We start from the raw sequence: 25,020 nt of genomic DNA on the forward strand, positions 1-25,020 counted from the left end.
ACGACTTCAGTCCTTGTCCACCGGTATGTGTGTCGGTTAGGGTTAGGGTTTTCGTTTATTTCGGATTGGGATTTCTTCACTTGGGCTTCGATTTGTCGATTGATTCTTTCAGTGTGCGTCGATTTGTTGAATGCAGTAGTAAATTTTGCTTCCTCTACTCTGTATTAGATCCCAGCCAGCATTTTAGACCCAGATTTCACCGGCTATGATGACTGTCACCTGAGGTGCAAGCATGATCTGCCCATGTACAAGTATGTGTGTTTTGAATGTGCAAACACCGGAAGAAAATTTCTGGCATGTGGTTGTAAGGTAGGTTAGTTGATTGGATTGTTTTTACTAACTGCAATTTGATTCCATTGTCTGAAGCTATGCCCTGTTGTTGGCAGTACAATATATGTAGTTCCCTGTACAATTTATGCTAGGTAGTTGCTTGTACAATTTAGTTAGTAATCTGCCTATATAATTTAGTAAGAAATATTGTTGTATAATTTAGGTACTACTTTGTATAATTTAGTAAGAAATTGTTGTATAATTTAGGTACACTGCATCTATAATTTAGCTACACTTCATAGTATAATTTAGTTAGTATAATTTAGTTGGTACTAAATATATTTGCTCGATGTATGTAGGATGAAAATATTTGTGACACAGTGCATTGGGTAGATGGGGAGTGGCCATCTACACTGAAGCACTCTTTGCTGAAAATTTGGGAAATGTATGAGGAGGAGAGAGACTCAAGGATGCATGGCAATGTTGAGTATGCAACAAAGAACTACCAGCTAGTGCTAGAAAAAAGGGAATTAGAAAAGAGGAACCTGGAACTGCACAAGCAATTGGGTAACACTTTGGAGCATGTTGCAGAGCTGACTAACCATAACATGGAGCTTGAGAAGGAAAAAAGGGAGAAGGCAGAGCAAGAAGTAGCATGTCTGAAGGAAGAAAAGAAGAAGGTAGAGCTAGTACTTGCCGCCTTGAAGGAAGAAAAGAAGAAGTTAGAGCTAGTAGTTGCCACCTTGAAGGAAGAAAAGGGGAAGGGAGAGCAACTAGCTGCCACTTTGAAGGATGAAAATAGGAAGGTGAAGTACTATGTTTCAGACCTACTCAATGCTTTACATGTCCAGAAGGATAAGATGAAGAAGATAGCTGCAATGTGTGCTGAATGATATGTTTGCCTTGTAATGAATCACTAGTTGCTAGGATGATCTAGTACCTGGTTAGCTCTTGATGTATTAGAGATATTATGATGGAGATTAGAGATATTATGCTATGTGTGTTGTTGACTGCCTCTATGTATGACAATCTAAATATGATGGAGATATTATGCTGCTATCTATGTTGGTCAGTGTCTGAAAACTATGTTTGTGCAATTGTTAGTGTTTGAAAACTATGTTTGTGCTAGATGATCTGGTAAGACTATGATGTATTGTTGAAGTACTTGTCGTCGACTAGTCGTTCTCGACAAGTAGTTTGGTCTAGATGTCATTCAACACTTGTCGTCGACTAGTCGTTCTCGACAAGTTGTTTGGTCTAGATGCCATTCAGTACTTGTCGTCGACTAGTCGTTCTCGACAAGTAGTTTGGTCTATATGCCATTCAGCACTTGTCGTCGACTAGTCATTCTCGACAAGTTGTTTGGTCTAGATGACATTCAGTACTTGTTGTCTACTAGTCGTTCTCGACAATATTAACTCAAATTTCTGAAATATACTCATCATTCTTAACTGAAATGTACTAAACTATATGAACTCAAATATCTGGCAGCAATATTAACCAAGTCACTGAGACAATACTTCATATAGTTTCATCACTTAACCAAGTCTACATATGGATTACATCATGCAGAGTGCTCATATCTGGCAGCACATCTGTATGACAAATATACAGAGTGCTCATAAGTTGCAGCACATCTGTATAACCAAAATAACCAGCAAATTCTGGAATTACATCAGACCACACAACCAAAATAACTAGCAAGTCCTGGAATTACACCAGACTGCACAAGCAAGTTAAAAAACTAGTAGCCAGTTGCATTGCTGCCTTCTCCTCCTTCTTCAGGTACATACCCACAGTTAAAATAGCCACATGTCCTTGTCCTTTTGTAACCAGCACTTCAATCAATGCCTTGTCCTCCTTCTTCCAATGCTGCTGACCTGGGAGCAACAAATGTGCTTCTGGGAACATATGAATACCTTGTTGGACCTTGCCTTGCTGGAGCAGCTTGTCCCTGCCTAGCAGATGGAGCTGGAGGTTGCCTTGCTGGAGCAGATGGGGTTGGAGGTTGCCTTGCTGGAGTAGATGGAGCAGATGGAGCTGGAGGTTGCCTTGCTGGAGCAGATGGAGCAGATGGAGCATCTCCTGGCACAGATGGCTGCATAAAGTAATGACAATAGCATCAAATTAAGAATGACAAACATTTTGGTAACAAAGAAATGTACAACAGAGAAATGTGCATCATACCACATGCTTGTTTTTCCTTATTAGCAAATCTGGCCTCAATGGGACTGTGCAGCTTGTGTATCTGTGGCCTTGCAACTTGTAGTTGGAACATGTAATTGTGCCCATTCTAGATGTATCCTTGGGCTTGGGTACCTCAAACTTTCCTTTTCTCCCTTTCTCCTGCTTTCTACCTCTATTAATGGTGAACACAGGTGGTATGATGTCTGGGGTATCAGTCTTGGTCCAGTCTTGCTGTCCAGGCACTGGATAGATGATTGGCTTGAATGCTTCTAGGTACATGGTTTTTTTTTTAAGAAATGGCTCACATAGTTTTCTGGAGCTTGCTTAGATTTGATGATGGCAGAGCATGCATGGTTGCAAGGCACCCCTGTAACATCCCATCTTCTACATCCACATGTCTTGGCTTCAAGGTTGACAACATATGTTGCATCTCCTTTTGCATTTGTCACTTGCCACATGCCAATATCAACAATCCTGGGTGTGTGCAGAATCTGGAGTACTTCTTAGCCATTTCTAGGACCTCAGTGAAGTGAGGAGTAATCTCCCATAGAGCTTTAGCACCACCTTCTCTCTTCTCGTGATTCCTAGTCATCATATTGTTTTTTATCCCTTCAATCATTGTTCTAATGGGTTTCTTGCTCACATCCAATATGTATTTGTTGAAGACTTCACTGAGGTTGTTTACCACCAGGTTAGTCTTGCAACAGGTGTCAAAAGCATGCCTGGCCCATGTGGGCACAGGGATTGCACTCAACCACTTCCAAGCTTACTCACTTTCTTCCTTCAGATTATCCATGGCAACATCAAATTGGTTCTTATGGAAATCATAGCTAGCTGCATCCATACATTTTTAAGGTCTTCACCTCCGAACCCTGCAGCTTGGAAATTTGCATAAATGTGGCGAAGGCAGTATTGCTGAGGACTATTGGGAAACATTTGGCTTACTGCTTTGAGGAGCCTCTGGACAATGCAGAAAGCAATTAAATATATGCTGGTTTTGGGTTTACTACAGAAAGCAGTAGAGGACAACTAAAGATGGCATGAACTAGTCGACGTCAACTATTTGTTCTCGACTAGTTAAAACACAACTAGTCGAGGACAACTAGTCGACGACAACTAGTCGAGGCCAACTAGTCGAGGCCAAGTAGTCGACGACAACTAGGCGAGTCCAACTAGTCAACTAGAACTAGTCGAGGCCAACTAGTCGACGACTACTAGATAATTTACAACATCTATTAGACAACTTACAACATCTACTAGACAATTTACAACATCTACTAGACAATTTACAACATCTACTGTCTCTCAGACAACAAGCACTTACTTTCTGTCTGCCAGACATGATTGTGTATGGACCAAACTCCCCCTCTTCTCCACCTAAAGCATACTTCAACTGAGTCAAGAACAAACACCAGTTAGCAGTGTCCTCCTTGGACACAACAGCAAATGCAATTGGGTACATTTTGTTATTGCCATCTCTGCTAGTGGCAGCCAATATTTGAGCACCAGTGCAAAGCTTAATGAAGCATCCATCCAAACCTACATATATTGAGGCAGTTAGATGAAGCATGCAAGCAAACCTACATATACTGGACAAGGACAGAAGATAATGAAGCAACAATGCTTACCTATAAATGGCCTACATCCTTTGAGAAACCCCTCCCTGGCTCCATTGATGCAGAAGAAAAGGCCATGGAAAGCTGGACCAGGATGAGGATTTTCTTCAGATGGTGGTGGAGTGACAGTTGTGACAATGACCCTACTTCCTGGGTTTGTGTCAATCACAGTTTGGGCAAAATCTCTTATCCTAACATATTGTTCTCTGTGATCACCTAAAACAGCATCAAGAGCCATGTTTTTTGCCCTGTAAGCCATCATCTTAGGCACCTCAACACCATATTGCTGTCTACAACTGTCTATATGTGTTTGAATGCTTGCATTAGGGTCAGATCTGAATGCATTTTCATAAGTTCTAGCTAACCATCTTGCATTGATCCTTGTACTATCTGTTGTTGTCTCACAGGTATGATCAATGTGCATCTTCCTAATAACAAATGGTTTCTCACCTTTTATCTCAAAAGCAGCACAGTAGAAAGGACATGTCTTTTTTATGCATTGAACAATGACTCTAACATTTGAGTTCCTGTGATACCTGTAGTTCCTACTCTGTGCAATGTGCAAATTGATCAGTGCATCCCTGAATTGATGAACACTGGTGAAGCACATCTTGACACACAGCTGCTCATGTGCTTTAAGCCTCCTTTCATCATACCACTTCCTAAGTGGCATTTTCTTAGCTCTAATCTTTCTTCCTTTGGGTGGCACCATGCACAGTGGTTGAAACAGGTCATCATCACTTTCATCAAGCAATCCTAAGCACATGTCTTCATCTGATGATGGTTTCCAGTCAAGTACATCATCAATGTGAACAGCTGAATGAGATCTTAGTGTGGGTCCTTTTCTAATAGGATGCTTCCTTTGCATCTGCTTTGGAGGGCTGATTTTCTTCTGAGGTAGTGCCACTGGTTCAAGCACATATGCAGTGTCATTTCATGTCACAAAAATATCTACATTGATAACCTCCTTAGCCACAGGTTTTTTTCGCCTGCCCCTCTTTACAATCAAACTCAACACTTGATCCCCATCCTTTCTGCAGTAAATAGAGTCACTAAAACCATAGCCCTTCGTCTCAATCAGCGCAACAAGATTCATCAGTGTGATATCATCACGACCAATCGACCTCTCAATATTGTCCATGCCATCAAGATGAATTCTTATCTCCCAAATCTCATGATCCAAGCTAGCAAAATGAAAAGGAAAAAAATACCCAACTCAGTAAAACCCCAATTCTGCAAACCCTAACCCTAAAATCTAAAATCGCAATATGGGAAACGAAGTAAGACAGGTAGAAATAGAGATACGTACTCAACTCCGTTAAGGCCGCTCGTGAACCGTGAACTCGACGCCGGATTGTCCATCCAAACCTGGGCAAGCATCGCCGCCGCCGTCGATGGCCGTGTCGGCCAAAGCTCATCCAGGTCGTCGACGACAGTGCCGGCTTGGTCGCCGCCGCCTCCAGTTGTAGAATAACTGCTCTGGCCTCCGCCACCGCCGCCTGGATTCGTCGGCTCCTCCATCTCCGGCAGTGAGCGGGAAATGTCAGGAGAAAGGGGGGAAACGAAATGAGCTGCTCGTCCCCTTCCGACCGACCGCCGCTCCATCTTAACCAGACGATAGTAACGGCGAAGCGAACGGCCGTCTGCCAACGTGGCACCTGACAGTGGGTCCGACGAGGTTAAAACGCTATCAGCTCCACTTTTGTGCAATCTGTAACGGCTAGCCCAAGAAGTTGTACATTTCTGAAAAAAATACCAAAGTTGGTACTGACCCGTTAACCTAGCCCGAAATGTGGTAGTTTTATGTAATTTACTCTTCGGGTGGAGACTGCTTAGCAAGGCGATACCAACGGGTGCTCGAGCAGGCAAGTATACGAAACGTATTAGCAAACTCTGTTCTAGATGTAGCATGGAAGAGAATGAACTGCACCTTTTCTTTACTTGCAGTTTTGCAAGGGCAGCTTGGTTCGCACATCCTTGGTATATTAAAACTAATATTCTTGTTTTGAATACTAACTCTATCACAGATTTAATTCTAAAAATGTTGAATATGAACCATCCATATATACCGCTTGCAAATATCTTAACCTTTATGTGGTGCTTATGAAAATCCAAAAATAATAATTTATTCAACAGGAAGCAAGGGCACCCAACTCATATTCACCTAATGGCTAATGCAATACAGCACAATCTCGAAATGGTGGATGTTTTGCAGGTTAAACAGAGGAAGATGCATGAACATGACATGAGTCAGGTACCAAGTTCTAAAGGAAGGCAGTCTGATGCACACAATAAGATTCCAAAGCAAGGACACACTCTTAAGTCAGACTTATTGGTTGCAGGGAAAAAAAAATCTCAGATGCTGCCTGGAAAACAAAGAAAGCTCCAGGAATGTCCGCTGGAACAGCTACATGAATTGGGGTTTATTGCCAGGTTCATGAGAATAACTGCACTGCGACGATCTTGATCCAAGCATCCATCCCAACTACTTCCTCAGTGCTACAGGCTGAAGCGGAGGCAATGCTGTTTGCGGCTAGGGTTGCATCAGCCCTAAATTTGCAGAACCACACTTTCCTGACGGATAGCAGTGTGCTTGCTCTTGCAGCTGCTTTGGAGTCCACAGATTTGAACTAGGTCTCATGGGAAATTAGAAGACAAGTTGCTGAATTCAAGAAGATAACAGAGCTTTCTTCGGTGGTTGTCTACCATGTCAAGAGGAATCTAAATGGCGTAGCTCACAATTGCGCACATCAGGCTCTTAGACGATCTATGTCTCAGCCTATCCATAGTTGCATTAGTTCAACTCAAAGAGATATCACTTGTCCTATTATTGCTGCAGTTCAACAGATGCACTTTCCAGATCTTGTAATACATGTTGTACACTGCCTATGAGTTGAATAAAGATTTGGCGCCTTCGGCGCCTTACCCTGTTCAAAAAAAAAAACACAAATTATATTCGCCCAGCTCGCTAGGAGGCCCGTAGGCGGGCATGATTGCTAGTGAAAATGTGAAATCACAAGTTGTCTCAATTCTTACAGGAACCTAGATGCTGTTTCAAAACCGTGGGACGCTGATGGTTTTCCTTTTTTATGCCACGGTACTCAATTTAAAATAAACTCGCGTGGATTCCTGTCACTCGATGAACAATGAACATATCTATCCAAAGTTAATTTTTTATCTATCCAGCAGAAGCAAATCGACTTGGAGGTAGGAACTCAAAAGTCAAGACGCCATGGTGGTGCTGGGGCAGTTGTCAACCCCGCATGCGAGGACGTCGCGGTAGTCGCGTGAGATGGTGAAGCTGTCGTGCACGCTGCCGTCCCTGCTCTTCTTGTACTCCATGAGCAGCGTCGTGTGGTTGAACGCCGTGAGCTTGGCGAACCCGTAGTCCAGGTCCTGCGCGTGGCTCCACCGCGCCCTCGGCCCCGCCGTGTACTCCGCCAGGCTCGCCCCGCCGCCGCCCACCACCACGTGCGTCGTCGCTGTGAACGCGCCGCTATACCTGTCCGACGCCTTCGCTACGCACACGTTCTGCATTTTCGCAGAGCCAACCATCAGGACACAGCAAACAACCAGTGATCAGTACTGCTACAGCCATGGACGCCTTACGTACCTCGTATACTGGGCAAGTTCGTTCGTAGCCGTGGACATGGCCGTACATGGCGATGTCGACCCTGTACTTCTGCCAGAGGAGCTGGAGGCTCTCCCTGCCCATGGGCTCCTCCGTTGTCCCTTCCTCACCGTAGAAGGTGGCCGACGAGTAGCCGAGGACGCGGTGCGCGAGGAAGATGAGCCACGGCTGCTTCTGCCTGTCCACGGAGGAGAAGCAGTGCTCGATGAACTTGTACTGCTCGGTGCCCGGCCGCCAGTCCAGCTCAGTGTTGGCCACACAGAAACGGAACATCCCGTAGTCTGTTGAGTACCTATACAGAAGTATGGATGATCAGAGAAAAGTTCAAGAAGAGCTTCATGTATGATTGCTCAAGTGACATGTTCTTTCAGGCACCATGTCATGTCTTGACCAGATTCAAGTAAGTAAAGAAATGACATACCAGAACTGCTCACGGTTCTCTGCTGGAACATAGAACATGTTCTGAGCTGGTACACCACATTCACCGCCCGAGTCTATATTCCCATAGAAGGATCCTGATCCCGGCCAATCTCTTTCGTGGTTACCGCTGCAAACACAAATCAATATCATCAGAACAATGCACAAAATTGGTTTCTTCTTGTTTTAAGAGCATTTTCTGCTGCCACTAAGTTGAAGTACCTTGCAACCATGTAAGGTACAGTAGAGGCGATGGGTTCAACCTGTGCAGTGAACTGATCCCACTGTGAAAGATAACCGTTGGCATAGCACATGTCTCCTATATTCATCACCATATCGATATTCTTCAAGTCCTTAACCAGCTGGTAAGTTGTGTTTATTGAACCACGCTCGAAGTCATTGTACTCATTTGAGCCATCAATCTCAGCCTGATAAAAGAGTTAAGTGCCGAATTTAAAGGCCAAGCAGAAAATGGATCTCACCAATTTCCTGTGTGAATGATTCTCTTGTATTTACGAAAAGTAGAGGGCAATCAATGTTCTTATTTCAATTTTTTATTGCTTGTTACTTTGACTCGAGATGGTAAAACTAACGAATGAAACTGTTTTTGCGGAGCCTAATCAAAAATACAGCATGGATATTGTCAATACAAGGAGAAAAGGTGATTCTTTCAACGTCAAAGAAATTAACAGGGTCTCATTTCGTTATAAGTGAGAACTGAGTTCCAGCTCAGTGGCAAGGCAAGCGAGTGTGCAGCCAGCCCACCCGGGTTCGAATCCCCATCTCGTCCGCTGGGAGAGTCTCATCCTAACTAACAACGTATAGCCAAGGGAGGGATCATTCTCCCGTTGGTCAACGTTTTTTCATTTCGTTATAAGTTCATAGCTTAACAAGAATGCAGATACGATGGGCCAGAAATCAACATACTCGTTGGCCTTGTGCAGACAGTTCCATAGCCAATTGGCAATCTAATAGTTCTATTGCATCTCTGCACATGGGGAAAAAAAAGCACAGAAAGCATACTGTTGAAGTGATACCGAATGCACACCTTGCCCATATCTCCAAAAACGACAACACGCTGCAAAGAGTCTTCCCCAGGATAAGGAGAAGCTTTGAAGCTATACTGGTGCCCCCAAACAATTTGACCAGTAAATAGCCGATGGCCAATTCTGTACGTGTACCTGAAATTTACACTCACCTGTAAATCTCCTTGGGCACTTGAATTTGTAAAAATGAATAGATAATAATAGGAGTGCAGGTGCTAACAGGACAAAGTTGTCAACACTCATTTACTTGAGATTAGGCCACAAGTCCTTGAGGAAACCTGTATGTATAAAACCAGGATCGCGCCATCCAACTGTCCTAGCAGGAGGGCCTGTTGTAAAAACATAATAAATCATAGCAACGATATGCCTATGAGGTTCATCAAAAGTTGTATGCCAATTGTACTTCCATGTAGAACACTAGCACACTATATAAATAATAATTGTTCTGCCATTATAATCTTCTTCTATGTTTCACATTCAGTTTCAGACCTGATGAAAACACAAGTTCCTGTTTATATGGTAAGAATTACTTACCACACATAGTGTTGCGACTAAAAGTTAGGGTGACTGCAGGAGAAAGGATTTGGATTTGTCCTTGTACACCCCATTCCACAAATGCTGTAGCCTCCTTTGTACTATATCCACTTGTCCATGTAACTGTCATCTAGCATCAAATCATTTAACATCAGTCAACATTCTGAAAGTATGGTATAATACAATTCACATAAGATTTAGGCACACATTTTCTTAAGAAACTCTGACAAGTAAGAACAATTCTATAGTACCCTAAGTCTAAAAGACAAATAATTCATGTTTCTGTCACTCTGAAGTTCTGGCCCATCTGTAAACTAAGACTGCTCCGACGATAGCTTTTGCTATAGCTATAAGACTATGGAAAATGGCTCAAGCAGATAAGCCAGATTGTATTCTTTCTTTTTTTCTCAACAGGACAAGTAATACAATCTTCATTTCATACGAATTCATACTAAGAAAATGGTACTTACTTCATTCCAGGATTTTCCTTGCGCTAGGCGTGGGTACACTGGAGCCTTCGGGTTTACAAAAGTTATGCTATCTGAACGAGCGATAAGCTTCGGCTGTTATATTACATACAAAAGATGCAGATACCATGTTAGAACAAAGAGTATTTATCAATCACATCACTAACATAAAATAAGAAAAGTTAAAATAAATGTTGGTAGTGTATCTCAGTTGAGACGGCATCAACTATCATGCAGAAAATCAAAGTGATCATTCTTTGACTGAAGATACGAAAGAAGTTCAGTTTCAACTTGCAACACCCTGCAGTTTGGTATAATGAGCTCTCTACATACGAACAAATGAAGAGCGTTGGTATACATACATTTGAGAGGCCTCCGGAAAACAATGCAAATGAGAAATCACTCCTCTGGTTAATTAGCTGAAGCCTCAAGGAACCCTTTCCCGTCTTGGCGTAGTCGGTGCTGGTGTAGTTTGCATACTGGAACTGCCAAGAATGAAACCTCGTTCAGCACGTGTCTCAAATGTTCAGATAGCCCCACAGAAAACAAGACCAACCTTAATAGGAGCCGTGCATAAAAGAGGGGGCTCGACCCATTGGTTGTCTGCTGTGCAAATGGAATCACTGGTACACCCAACGAAAAGAAAAACCTACATAAGCTTCCGATTCGTCTTCTTTCTGTTGCAAATAGAAATAGTACAGTAGTGAAGAACCTGAAATTAGCAGGAGAAAAGACCCCGATCCAGTCATCCTTGGACGGTTTGGGGTTGCTGTATCCGATGGTCACCCATTCTTGGTCCTGCCCCTGCAACAAGAGATATGTAGCCGATTAAACAGGAATGCTTCCATCATGCTGCCAATCTAGGTTTCACTGGACATGAGTATATCATCGACAGTGGCAGTGATTGACCAAATTGGCTCAAGCTCGGGTATACTCCCGGAAACCGGAAACGTATCGCGCCTCACAGTCATAGGCAGCGGCGCCGGCGCGGAATTGGTAAATTCGTTCAAGCAATGGTAGAGCAAGACGCGGGTGTTCGTTGCGGCCGGGAAGCTGACCTGCAGGCCCAGGAGGAGCGGCGGCACGTCGACGAAGGCGCCCGGGTGGATCTCGAAGGTGGTCCGGTGGATGCCGATTTTCGACAGCGGCTGGTCGCCAGCGGCGGCGGTCGCCGAGGAGGCGGCGCTGAAGGCGACCAGCACGTGCACCAGCGCCGCCATCATCGTCGTTCCGGGCGGCGACTTCATCGTGCTCGCTTGCTCGGTTCTCTTCCTGCTGTCTCACGCGACACCAGTATAAGTAGTAAGCGAATTTTCTTCTAAACAAAAGTAGTAATAAGCGAAACGAGGCTATGTTTATGGCGCAGATGGGCCCCGGGAACGAGCCAGAGTGACGTCTAAGCTAAGCTTCCGAGCAGAGAGAATCTTGGACGTCAAAAAAAGAAAGTCGCATACGGGAAACATTATTTATCCGTCCAGGAATTGAACCGTCTGTGGACTGTGGTGTGAGAAAATGAGAGCAGAGAGCTCTTGCTGATTAATTGAGAAGCCACTGCAGGGCAGACTCTCATGGTTGATGGCAGAATTCAATCCGTAGGTCTTGGTCATAACCAAAAATTTGGCTCCAACTTGGTTGCTAAAATATCTGGGGTTGCTTCCAGCTCAAACCAAACATACCCTACGGTCAGACCTGCAATTCAGTTATGGATACCCCTTGCAAGTTGCGGCCTATGCTGAGCAAATTGCGGCTAGCCACCTTTATGCAGCTCAATGGACGTTGCATTGTGTAAGCACAACCTACAGAATACAAAGTTATTATACCATACTAAAGCAATTGAACACAAACCATAGTGCTGAAGGGAAATCACATGTATATGTGATCAGCAAATCTGTTAACAAGTTAGCATTGGTACAGTAAGAATACAAGAAGCGCTCAGTGACTTTTATCACTGAGAAGACACATCAGGCCAGGTAAGGCCCCTCTGTCTGCATTCGAATACACACTATAGTACAGAGCAAACTCATTTTCATACAGACCAAAACGGTTTCTGCCCTGAACTGGGAGTTGGGGTCCCTCCAGGTACGCTGTTATCCGTCTCAATAATACCATCGTCGTCGTCATCATCATCATCTCCGTAGTCCATAAGCTTCAGCAGAGTATCTGAACATTAATACAGAGGTAATTTTCAGCTTAGCAAAGTTTATATTAGGTCAATCACTATGCATGTGGAAAATATATTATATTGCTCCTCCATTTACCAGAAACTGATGCACTACTTGGTTTTTCTTCTTTGGTCTCCTTTGAAGAAGGTAATTGAGCTGACAAAACCTTGGGTGGCGAGACAGAGCTCGCGCCCAAGGACTTCAGAGGCGCCATAGGCTCCTTTAAATCTGATGGGTACCTATCTTCATTTCGTAACACTTTATTTAAAGGGAACTTGGGTGGTGGTGGAGGCATATTCCTGGGAGGTGGGGGTGGCATGTTCTTCGAATAAGGTGGTGACAAGTTCTTGGGTGGTGGTGGTGGTGGCGGCGGCATGCTAGTGGATATATACATATGCGATGGCCTATGCTGTGGGTCTTGTGGAAGTATCCCATTTGATCCAGGCTGGACTATCATTTTAGGTGCAACCAATGAACTGCTCATTTTACCTAAATCATCTAAACCTGTCGTAACAAATTTGGACCGCTGTTGTGAGTTCTGGAAAAGATGAAACAGAACACTTTCCCATCAAATTTCTTCGCACTGAATTGAAGTACATAGTGATAAAATGTTTTAAAAAAGAGATGAAATCGGCTACTAGAGTGCATAAACAGCGCAAATGCATGTATTATATGGAAATGCAAATTTGAAATACTAGGCAAATTGAAAACAATTAATCATGCAGATGGAGAAAGTTTGAGATGGCAACTTCCTAAGTATAGAGAGTTAGAGAAGACTTTCATCTTTGCGATGTTTCTACAACTAACAAAATAAACAAAGTTTCTCTAAGAGTGTCTAATAAAGCCAAAAAAAACTACTCCCTCTGATCCAAGTGTTGTGGTTTTAGTTCATTTTTAGTCAAATTTGAACTAAAACCATGACACTTATTATGGATCAGAGGGAAGTACAACGCCTAAACTCTCCTTTGGTTTCTAGAAAAAATACTAACATTTTGGAGAATGTGTACTACTTTGTTACTAAATGTAGACAATTTCAAGTATATGATAGCAATGTTAATTGTCATTTAATGAAGTCTACATGTGGGTAGCGACATGTTGAAAACGAAGGTTAAAATAGTGATGTGCATTAGCAACAACACAATGGAAGCTATCATCCAAATCACATGCAGAATAACCCTGTATCTTATCAGGTAAACTCATTCAGTTGCCAACTCCAATTTGCAATAAATCCTGTGAAGAAACACCACACATCCATATCTATTACCACCCTGCGAGCTTCAAACATAGTCAGAGAAAATACCTGGAACGGAATCAAATGTTAGAAGCAGATAAATAGTCCAAAAAAAAAAAGAATGAACATGCAAATCTGGCATTGTTCGAACTACAGTTTTTAGCTAGTATATGAAAAATTTAGAGTTTCCCTTGCTTCAGGAAAATTCATTACGTTACAAATCTATTTCTGCTATCCCTTCCTAGTTTAAAGCAAGCCAAATAAAATGTTAAGTGGTAGTTATCTTCAAAGTTCTGAACTAGTAAATAATCAAAATATTAAAGTATGTGCAATTGGCATTACACCAAAGCATTGCTATTTTGCACCAGAAGCTCGTTACTTATCAAAAGCATACTCTTTCATTAAACTTTGTAGGTGTTAAGGCATTAAAAGTTTAAAACAGTTTCGTTCATACAAAATACTAAAATCTCATCAGCAAATAGGATGATGCAAGCATTTACTATAGATGTCACTTGCATATCAAGACTATACATCAGACGAAGTTAGATAAAATATAAGAATTGTCAAAGATGACACAAGGAGAGCTGGTAAAGGTGAGACACTGAGAACAGTTCCAGCAGGGGAGAGGGGAAAAGGGTGGAGAGAGAACAGTGCAAGAGACAGTCTTACGAAGAAATGTAGCTGTAATCAAATACCAAATCCAGGATGCAGTGGGGTTAAATTAGTTCAAGTAATCCGCACCTGAAGGTCTGCTGTTGGCAGTTCCTGGAACTTCCTCCTTTGTAATCGTTTATCTGACTCCAATTTTAGACTTGCATTCACATTTGTCATAGAGCTTGTTGATGTGGATGCAACTGGAACAGCCTGAGTTGTTGACGATGAAGCATGCTTGAGCGCTAATGCCACCTGCTGCAATGGAGTTGCCTGGGGATAAATGTTTCCATAGCCATTGTAAAGTGCCCCACTATTTGCTGCTTGACTAGGACAGATCAGGTTACTAAGTGGTGGAGTCCCAGAATAAGTTGGTGCCCCAGAATGAAGTGTCAGTGATGGAACAGCCATTGGGGAAGTAATTCCAGTAGGTGCAAAGGAATGTGATGCTCCTGGTGAGACATAAGGCCCTGAAGTAGAATGTATGTCTGATGTTGTTCCAGACGTCTGCACACCAGCCAACAACTGCTGTGGAGGTGGAACAGCACCATATACTTTTGAAGAAGAAATTCTGTCATACAAAATATGTAGTGAGAATATGCCAAGAATTTTCTTGCTTCGCTAATGAGAAGAACAGTCAATAGTTGGAAATTTGTGAGTATCAACCTGTAGTATTCAGTAAGCTAGATACTACATTAACAGGCACACCTATATTACTACAATCATATCTTACAGTAATTGTTCAAGGGACAAACTGATAACATCACAGGTGAGTTAATCATCTATCATACTCCCTCCGTCCCACCAAAAGTGTCCCAAAGTTGAGTGTAGCATCACATTGTTACATTGTGCTAATCAGCAATCCCATTGCTGATTGTACTTCTGATGTAGACAGAGTTATAAACAAAACAATAAAAGAGATTAACCCTGACCCAAATTTACAGACCTGGAAGCACCAAATTCGGCTGCTATCGTATCCAGAAGGTTTTCTGCCAAAACCTTTGCAGCTTCTAGGCTCTTCAGATGCACACTTGATAAGTACATGTGCAGAGGTTGTTGTGATGCTGTAATGCACAGTATGAGATATAAATACAAGATTCTTAATACAAATTTGCAAAAAGCTACCAAAGCAAACCACCAACCTTCATCTTGGCAATTGCCAAGATTCCCTGAATCTTTTCCTCTTAGTACAACAGTGACGCCTGTTTCATTCATAATGTGATTTATATACTGATCCTGCATAAACAAATCAGAAGCAGCAGCAACACAAAAACAGTTTCTCCCATCCAGATTCGGATGTCAGAGAAAGCTTTGCGATTAGTTTTTCTTTCAACCAAAAGGAAAATAAAATAAGACAATTGACAAAAGACAACTCATAGGGGGATATCAAGATTAAATTTAACCAGCATCATTTAATGTTTTCTAAGAACATACATTTGGACCACGGATGCGAGCCGCAACATTCAACGATGGATCTGCAGCAAAACCCAAAAATATGGACGCAGTAAAAGGATGAATAGCCTGTGAAATGGGAAGGAAGATGTTAATCTTCTCAAGAAACAATTCTCACATACTAGTACTATACTAAGTAGTTTACAATATACTGATTCAAAAAAAAAAGCGAAAAGTGGAAATGTACCATCAAAATATCCTAAATTCCGGAAAATGCTACAAAAGGTTCTGGTTCAGCTAAATACCACAGCAAGGTTGTACCATCTACAAAAACACCACTTCATCACATTCATATGCAATGGCCATCTAAAAAGTGACCCTTATATACCTCCACCTGCTCAATTCCCATCGAGCCAAAAACCACTGACCCTCCTTTCTTTTCTTGCAAAGCAAAACACTGTATCTAGTAGTGCAGAGGTTACCGTTCCCCAGGAGCCAAGGATCAGCATAAGTAAACCAGGATTTATCCCTAGTAAACTAAGCATCAACACAGATGGCACATATACTATCAGAATTGAGTAAGGGACCAGATAATCAGTTTATCTTGGAGTAACTTATCATGATTGGTGTTACTTTCCTGCTTCTATTGGTGGGGGTCATAGTCACAAAGTTTGGCGACTGAATAATTTTAATGCCATATGATGTGGACACAAATCTAAGGTACGTACCTATCGCTATTTACATATTTTACTGCACATTTGTAATGAAGAGATACTGAGTGCAAACTGAGCTGTTAATTTGTGATGAACCAGTACTTGTGATCTCAATGTAAGGAAACAATTATCAAGATAACAGACCTGAGAATATTACCAAGTCAAGTCTCAACTCTCAACTGTAGTTACCAAGTATCTCTACATGCCTAGTAATGTGTAGTAGTGTCTAATGCATACTAGCTACCAAATATGTGCACGAGATCTATCATATCAGTATGAACAAAACTGAGCATGCAGAATCGGAGATGGAAAATGAAGACAACAATCTGACTGAGTAACGATGACGGTGTGGATCTTCCGCTGGCAATTTTCCTGTGAAATGTCGTTATGGTAGTCGTGCGGTTAAACTGGGGAGAAACAAGAGCAGCAGCCACTTTACACAAGAAAGGCGCGAGTCTACCAAGGAGGCAGGGTCGGGTTTACCAATTTTTCCAGGGGTATCGTTGCCATTGCACAAGGCATCCTTTTCCATGTCCTGAAGGGGAAAAAAGAGCCATGGAAAGGCCATAGAGCACTATTTCCCAAGACGATACGACCTTTGGTGCTATTTAACTGCATGACTTATTAAGCATATTTTACCACTTTGCTGATCTGAAGATCTTTTGGCAGTACCTACCCACAAAATCTACACTGGATATGGATACATGTACTCATCAAACATTGAAACTAGCGTCGCATATATATCGGTATTATTTAATGTTGTATCAACCCTTTCGTTCTATCAAAATAAATCAGCATAATTGCGGGCAAATGACGAATTAAATAATAATCACATCATGTACTCCCTCCGTACTGAAAAAGGCATCCCGATTTAGAGAAATCTGCTAGATCCTTTTTGGGACGGAGGGAGCACTAAAAGATATAGAAAATAATGGTGACATACAACTTTTCCATTAGGTGTTGTCGCCCATTAGATTATCAGGTTAAATAAAATGAGATATGAAGGAGAGACCTGTCTGTTGCTCTGGATGGCTTCTGGCATTTGCCCTTGTTTCAAGATTTCCTCGATCATTGACGCCGCATGATCAACAGCTTTAATACGCTCAGCGGTATCTTTCAGCTGAAGCAGGGAAAAGGTTAGTTTTCATTATCTAACTATGACTAGAAGCAATAGATGATGATGTATAAGTAAATACACTGGAATCATGTAGTTCTTCATTCTAACAGTAATAGGAAAGGATTGTGCTACTACCGCTGAAAGAATAGCAGAAGTCAACACAGCTAGAGCGCACTGTGTTGTGCCAAAAACACAGGCATGTTGCATCTCAAAGCACCAATGTTAACAAAACTAGTATCTGATCTTCAAAATACCATTGGTGCCACTACCGCTTCATGAAAATAAAAACAAAAGGACACATACTCCCTTTGATCGTCCTAATTAAGCAGAATTCGGGCACTTGTGGACCTAAGTCCACCCTTGCCGCTTTGCAAGCAGTTAAACTTAAAAAACAACAGCCGGTCTGGACTTCACAATTCCAAATTTTGAAACAGAGGCAACTCGTGCACATGTCTCTGATAGTGTTACCGAGATCCAATTTTACACAGCCATAACGGGCAAAACACAAGCGAGTAACAGTGCACGCTAAAAAAATCAAGGAGGACGTGTAGCAAGAGTTACTGGATATAGATATCCCATTGAAAATCGTATTAGACTAAATAATGGGGTTAGGGAAGTTGAAATTTATGATATGGCCGTGTGAGCAATGATTACCTGAGATCCTGCTGAGATATGTAAATAGAGTGGCTTCTCACCATCAGGCTGTCCATTGGGAGGATGGTATTTTCCCCTGGGCGGGTCAAATCGAGCAGATACCATCAGGAAGGAATGGTCAACAAGTTAGTAAGGAGTTGCCTTCAATTGTGCATATCAGAAATACCTTGTAATGATAACAGTGCTTGTGCATCGCTGAATCTGTCCAAGTATGAAGCAACTGTTATTACAACACAATCTATGCAAAAAATGATACTCCGTATCTCGGAAGAAGCAAAAAGTTTCAGCTAAAGTGCACAGCGGCTGTTTGGTTGAGGATTTACCTCGTCCTGTGTTTGCCGTTTCGTGAGCTTATACCGCACGGAAGGATCGGCGTCATTTATGACAACTTCCCGTGCTATAAGCTCATCCGGTATTCTAGCCTGAGGCAACAAGAACCACATATAGTAACTATGATGACAAGTAGGCCAGGTAAATACATAGGCTAGAATGGGGCGTTGGAGAGGAGGAGTGAAGTATATCATGCAACACATACCTGACTCAGTTTCTGAATCGCAGCGGCAGCACTCTGAAGCACTGACGGCGCGAGCTGCGGCGGCAATGCATATGGGGCAGGGACTACATTGGGGGCAGCAGGATACGCACTAGTGCCGGGGAATTGAAGGCCGCACAGAGCCCCGACGTTCAACACGGGCAATCCTGCCGCAGCAGCAGCAGCTGCTGCCGCCGACACAACGTCCTCTGCGGGTTGATCCCACTTCCTCTTCTTCCTATCAAACAATCACACACGTTTCAGCTTTCCCACCCCCCAAAATCGCACAGCTATGACGGGGGAAACCAGACGCGCGGGACAAAATTTACCGCTGCAAGAGACTGGACAACCGTATCGGCCAAGAGCGCCGGAACTCCACGATTCAAGAGCTACGGGAATTGGAGAGGAAAAGCGGGGGAAGGAGGTTCAGACCTCTGCTTCGTCGCGGTGGTGGGCTCATCTGATGCCCTGGGAGTGCGGTCCTCCGTCATGGCGGGTGGCCTCGGAGTCGGGACGAACCGGAGGAGGACGGGCGGGCGAGGGGCCGGCGGCGGCGGCGGCGGGTGGTATGCAGCCGGCGGCGATACGGATGGATTGGGAACACCGACTTGGGCTGGGTAGGGCCCTAGGGTAGGTGGATTCTTTCGGCCGGATCTGTGCCTAGCCCAAACCGGACCGCATGAAGTGACCATTCCGAGTTAATTCCCGCGATCCCTATTCTCCGCTTAACGCGGGAGCGAGCGCCCGCTCCGCTCAGAGCGGGATTGAGTTGGGCCGGCCCATTAGCGGCGGAATTGGTTTTCTTTCGTTTTTTTATTCAGTTTTCTCATTTTCTACTGGTTTTTTATTTGGTTCTGCTGGTTTTTCCCTCTAGTTTTTGGTTTTGCCGATTGGTTTTTTTTGAACTTTCCAAAATTTGAACTTTTGGAATTTGAACGTTTTTTAAGTTTGAACATTTTTAGATTTGAACTTTTTTGAATTTAAACAATTTTTAAGTTTAAACAATTTTTAGATATGAACATTTTTCGCGTTTGAACAATTTTTAGATTTTTAATTTTGAAAAATGTTCGGCTTTGAAAATTTTTCTATTTTTAAACTGTTTGATTTTATGAAAATTGCTCAGATTTTTAAAAAATGTTTGTTAAATTGAAAATTCGTACAAATTTGAATATTTGCCAAAGCCGAACAAATTTTAAATATGAAAAATTTCAAAATATGAACAAATTCCAAATTTATACATTTTGAAATCCGAACAAATTTTGTATCTGACTATTTCAAAATATGAACAAATTTTCAATTTAAACATTTTGTATATCTGAACAAATTTTAAATATGAACAAGTTCTAGATCTGGACAAAAAAATTAAATTTGAACATTTTTTGGAGCCGAACAAAAATTTATATATATAGATTTCAACAGCTGAACGAATTTCTCTTTGAATAATTTTTAGATCAAAAGAATTTAAATTTAAACTGTTTTCACATATAAAGAAAAATACAACGGGAAGCATCCCACAGCACGTAAGTAACATGGGCCAAGCCCATCTTAGACTGCCACATCTGATTTCCTAAGCGGAGCCGGCCGCAATCGTCGCTTAAGGCGATCTATAGGAGCTTCCGTTAATTCCCCATGTTAGAGCAAGCAGATCCTGTAAATCTCAAGCCGTAAATTTAACCTTCACAGTTTATTAGGCGCGCGCGTACCCTAGGTCATCAATTTAACCTATATAATTTAAATTATATAATACAAAAATTATATCATTAGAAAATAGAACATCTGAACTTTCTAATGATATAATTTTTATAACATATAACTAATGCTAACTTGATCAAATTTGCGACCTAGAGGTACGCGCGTGCCTTATAAACTGTGAGAGAGGGAGTAGTACAGTGCACTGAAAACGTAAATGCAGACTCAAAAGGCGAGGCCCTCCTGTCATAGTTTTTTCTTTTTCTCTTTCTTTTTTTCTTCACCTTCTTCCTCTCCAAAACCAACCGTTTCCCGCACTGCCGCCCATCCCCTCCCTGCTAGCGCTGGCCGCCCGCCGCCTCCCCAAGTCGTCTCCCCACGTCGGTCGCCCCGCTGCGACCACCCGTCCCCACGATGGCCGCCCATCCCCGAGCCGGCCATGCCGGCCTCCCCGCCGCATCCCCGCGTCGCCTCCCCTCGGTCGTGCGTGACCCCTTCCCAGCTCTTCTCTGGACCTGCCCAACCCTTGGCGGGCCTCGCCTCGGCACTAGCGGTCAATTCTGGTGTGTGGCGACGGATTCTGACGAGTTTCGGGCAAATTTCGACGAGTCACGCGGCGGAAGTGCGGTGGCGTGTCCGCTCTGACGAGGTTTGACTGGTGTACATGTCAATTTCACTCGGTTTCGCCTCCAAATCTATATATACACGGGTGATACGTCCAATTTGCATCACTATTTTATATCATAATTTGCTGCTATTCATTGATATATTTCATATTTGGAGATGATACTTATGTTATTTCATCTATTTTGCATATTTCATGATTATTTGGAGATCGCGCACCGGAGCCAGGATTCTGCTGGAAAAAGCACCGTCAGAATGCAATATTTCGGAAGATCAATAGTTGACGGAAATTATACGAAAAATCCTATTTTTCCAGATGACGAAGTGAGCCAGAAGGGGGAGCCGAGGGGACCCGAGGTGGGCCCACCTCATAGGCCGGCGCGGCCCAAGGCCTGGCCGAGCCGCCCTGTGAGGAGGGGGCCCACAACCCTCTCTCGCCTCCTTTTCTTCGCGTACGTCTTCGTCCCGAAAACCTAAGCCCCAGAGGGTACATCGCGAAGAGTCACAGCCGCCTCTGCGGGGCGGAGAACACCAGAGAGAAAAGAGCTCTCCGGCGGGCAGGATCCGCCGGGGAAATTCCCTCCCGGAGGGGGAAATCGACGCCATCGTCACCGTCATCGAGCTGGACATCATCTCCATCACCATCGTCATCATCTCCATCATTATCACCGCCATCTCCACCGCTGCATCTCGTCACCGTTGTAACAATTTGGGTTTGATCTTGATTGTTTGATAGGGGAAACTCTCCCGGTGTTGATTTCTACTTGTTATTGATGCTATTGAGTGAAACCATTGAACCAAGGTTTATGTTCAGATTGTTATTCATCATCATATCACTTCTGATCATGTTCCATATGATGTCTCGTGAGTAGTTCGTTTAGTTCTTGAGGACATGGGTGAAGTCTAAATGTCAGTAGTGAATCATGGTTGAGTAGTATTCAGTGTTATGATATTTAAGTTGTGGTGTTATTCTTCAAGTGGTGTCATGTGAACGTCGACTACACGACACTTCACCATTTATGGGCCTAGGGGAATGCATCTTGTACTCGTTTGCCAATTGCGGGGTTGCCGGAGTGACAGAAACCTGAGCCCCCGTTGGTATATCGATGCAGGAGGGATCGCAGGATCTCAGAGTTTAAGGCTGTGGTTAGAATTATCTTAATTACTTTCTTGTATTTGCGGATGCTTGCAAGGGGTATAATCACAAGTATGTATTAGTCTTAGGAAGGGCAGTACATTAGCATAGGTTCACCCACACAACACTTATCAAAACAATGAAGATTAATCAGCTGTATGAAGCGAAAGCACTAGACTAAAATCCCGTGTGTCCTCGAGAACGTTTGGTCATTATAAGTAAACAAACCGGCTTGTCCTTTGTGCTAAAAAGGATTGGGCCACTCGCTGCAATTATTACTCTCGCACTTTACTTACTCGTACTTTATTCATCTGTTACATCAAAACCCCCTGAATACTTGTCTGTGAGCATTTACAGTGAATCCTTCATCGAAACTGCTTGTCAACACCTTCTGCTCCTCGTTGGGATCGACATTCTTACTTATCGAAGATACTACGATACATCCCCTATACTTGTGGGTCATCAAGACTATTTTCTAGCGCCGTTGCCGGGGAGTGAAGCGCTATTGGTAAGTGGAATTGGTAAGGAAAATTTCTACTGTTTGTGCTGATTTTATTTCTGCCTGCTGCTATAATTCATTATGGAGAGATCTTCTCTTCAATTTCTATTTGGGAAATCTACTACTACTGCAACGGTAGTGGATGAGGCGCCAGGTGAGGAAGTAATACCATATAAAATACCTATGAAAATTATTGAACGTGTTATGGATAACCGCTATGAAGGGGATGGAACTGTCCATCCTGGTGATCATTTACTGTTTTACATGAATTATGCGGGTTATTCAAATGTGCAGGTATTGCTATGGATGAAGTTAGAAAGAAACTATTCTCTATATCGCTGTCTGGTAAAGCAGCGCACTGGTATAAATTGTTGAAGAATAGGGATTCTATTGATTGGGAGGATATTGTGCCTTTATTTTATTCCAAATTCTATCCTCCAAGTGAAATTCACAAAGATCGGAACCGCATATATAATTTCTGGCCTCATGATGGAGAAAGCATTTCCCAAGCATGGGGGAGATTGAAGTCTTTAATGCTCAAATGCCCCATTCATGAGCTTCCTGGTAATGTTATTATTGATAATTTCTATGCAAGACTTTCTTTTCAAGACAAGACCTTGCTGGATACTTCTTGTTCTGGATCATTTACACGCAACAAAGAAGAGTTTAAAAGGGACCTTCTTGATCGGATCCAGGAGAATACTGAATGATGGGAGAACGACAAAGATAGAGAGTCAGGTATAAACTTTGATTATAAATGCATTGAAGTTTTTATGGATACTGATAAATTTCGTAATATTAGTGCTACTTATGGTCTTGATTCTCAAGTCGCTGCAAATCTTTATAAAGATTTTGCCTCTCATTATGAATTGCCTAAGAAGAATTTTGATAAGTATCATGAACCGTATAAAGATAAAATAGATTCATCTATAAACAAATGTGTTGTAATTGAAACTGTTGATCATGTTATTCCTGAAGCTTATATTGAAAAAACTCCTTTCCCTGCTAAAATGAAGGAGTACTCTGTTATAAATAGTGCGGTTCATAAAAGTGAAAAGAAACCTATAGAACCTGAAGAACAAATAAAAGTTGAACCTGCTGTTGCAATTGTTAAAGATCTTGTGACTGAAAATGTGGAGGATGGTCATATTATTTTCTGTGAAGATGCCTCTAATATTGTTTCGCATCCTAATAAGTCTAGGAAAGCTAGTTTTCCTATGCTATCTGTTAGAATTGGTGATCATTGTTATTATGGTTTATGTGATATTGGTGCAAGTATTAGTGCTATTCCTTATGAGCTTTACACGGAGATCATGCATGAAATTGGTTCTTGTGAACTTGAAGATATTGATGTGGTTATTCGGCTGGCTAATAGAGAAACTATCTCTCCTATTGGTATTATTCGAGATGTGGAAGTTCTATGTGGTAAGATTAAATATCCTGCTGACTTTTTGGTACTTGGTTCTGCTGCTAGTAAATATTATCCTATCATTTTTGGTAGACCTTTTCTAAATACTTGTGTAGCTATTATAGATTGTAAGAAAGAGAAAATTTTGACTAAATTTGCTGGTGAATCTTATGAGTTTAACTTCTCTAAATTTACCAAAACTCCTTATAAAGCTGATTTGCCTAATAATGATTTTAAAGTTGAACAATGTGCATCTATTGCTCTTGCTCCTAGTAATCCTTTGCAGCAACATTTGGAGAATAGTGAGAGTGAAGTTTTTAGGGAAGAAAGAGATGAGCTTGATGAAATTTTCCTTCGTCAACCTATTCTTAAGCATGATTTACCGGTGGAAGATCTGGGTACAACACCACCACCAAAGGAAGATCCTGTCTTTGATTTAAAACCATTGCCTGATAATCTTAAATATGCTCATATTGATGATAAGAAAATATATCATGTTATTATTAGTTCCAAGCTTTCAGAGTTTGAAGAAGAAAGGTTATTGGAAATACTGAAGAAACACCGAGGTGCTATTGGCTACACTCTTGATGACTTGAAGGGGATTTCTCCCTCTATTTGCCAACACGCCATTAATATGGAAGATGATGCAAAGCCTGTTGTTGAACCTCAGCGTCGTCTAATTCCTAAGATGAAGGATGTGGCAAGAAATGAGGTATTAAGACTCCTTGAAGCTGGTATTATATATCCTATTGCTGATAGTAGATGGGTTAGTCCTGTGCATTGTGTTCCTAAGAAAGGAGGAATGACTGTTGTGCCTAATGATAATGATGAGCTCATACCTCAAAGAGTAGTTGTAGGGTATAGAATGTGCATTGATTTTCGAAAAGTTAATAAGGTTACTAAGAAAGATCATTACCCCTTACCATTTATTGATCAAATGCTAGAAAGGTTGTCTAAAAATACTCATTTTTGCTTTCTTGATGGTTATTCTGGGTTTTCACAAATTGCTGTTAAAACTAAAGATCAAGAGAAAACCACTTTCACT

The 25,020-nt window shown here is 42.2% G+C and overlaps 2 protein-coding genes across 4 annotated transcripts; both read right to left on the reverse strand.

The window, feature by feature from the left end:
- Nucleotides 1–7,037: 7,037 nt before the first annotated feature.
- Nucleotides 7,038–11,484, reverse strand: LOC127296501 (probable inactive purple acid phosphatase 1). The gene is made up of 12 exons (XM_051326601.2): nucleotides 11,227–11,484; nucleotides 10,881–10,972; nucleotides 10,725–10,791; nucleotides 10,531–10,653; nucleotides 10,172–10,264; nucleotides 9,702–9,831; nucleotides 9,415–9,496; nucleotides 9,170–9,302; nucleotides 8,344–8,549; nucleotides 8,126–8,251; nucleotides 7,687–7,996; nucleotides 7,038–7,604 (listed from the first exon to the last, which is right to left on the reverse strand). The coding sequence occupies exons 1-12, from the start codon at nucleotides 11,413–11,415 to the stop codon at nucleotides 7,296–7,298; spliced, it is 1,860 nt and encodes a 619-aa protein (XP_051182561.1). The 5' UTR covers nucleotides 11,416–11,484; the 3' UTR covers nucleotides 7,038–7,295.
- Nucleotides 11,485–12,021: 537 nt separating this feature from the next.
- On the reverse strand, nucleotides 12,022–19,297 carry LOC127296502 (protein RIK). 3 transcript variants are annotated; one of them, XM_051326602.2, is made up of 12 exons: nucleotides 19,053–19,294; nucleotides 18,624–18,858; nucleotides 18,412–18,510; nucleotides 18,255–18,289; nucleotides 18,089–18,164; nucleotides 17,330–17,437; nucleotides 15,647–15,733; nucleotides 15,355–15,448; nucleotides 15,159–15,276; nucleotides 14,303–14,783; nucleotides 12,427–12,868; nucleotides 12,022–12,328 (listed from the first exon to the last, which is right to left on the reverse strand). In XM_051326602.2, exons 1-12 carry the CDS (start codon nucleotides 19,109–19,111, stop codon nucleotides 12,195–12,197), a joined length of 1,968 nt encoding a protein of 655 aa, XP_051182562.1. In that variant the 5' UTR covers nucleotides 19,112–19,294; the 3' UTR covers nucleotides 12,022–12,194. The 3 variants fall into 3 exon arrangements, with proteins under 3 accessions (XP_051182562.1, XP_051182565.1, XP_051182563.1); XM_051326605.2 differs by lacking the exon at nucleotides 12,022–12,328 and having other exon boundaries at nucleotides 12,697–12,834; nucleotides 19,053–19,297; XM_051326603.2 differs by lacking the exons at nucleotides 12,022–12,328; nucleotides 12,427–12,868 and adding an exon at nucleotides 13,439–13,630 and having other exon boundaries at nucleotides 19,053–19,297.
- Nucleotides 19,298–25,020: the final 5,723 nt, after the last annotated feature.

This window comes from Lolium perenne, chromosome 4 (genome assembly GCF_019359855.2).
Source record: "Lolium perenne isolate Kyuss_39 chromosome 4, Kyuss_2.0, whole genome shotgun sequence".
Lineage (NCBI taxonomy): Eukaryota > Viridiplantae > Streptophyta > Magnoliopsida > Poales > Poaceae > Lolium > Lolium perenne.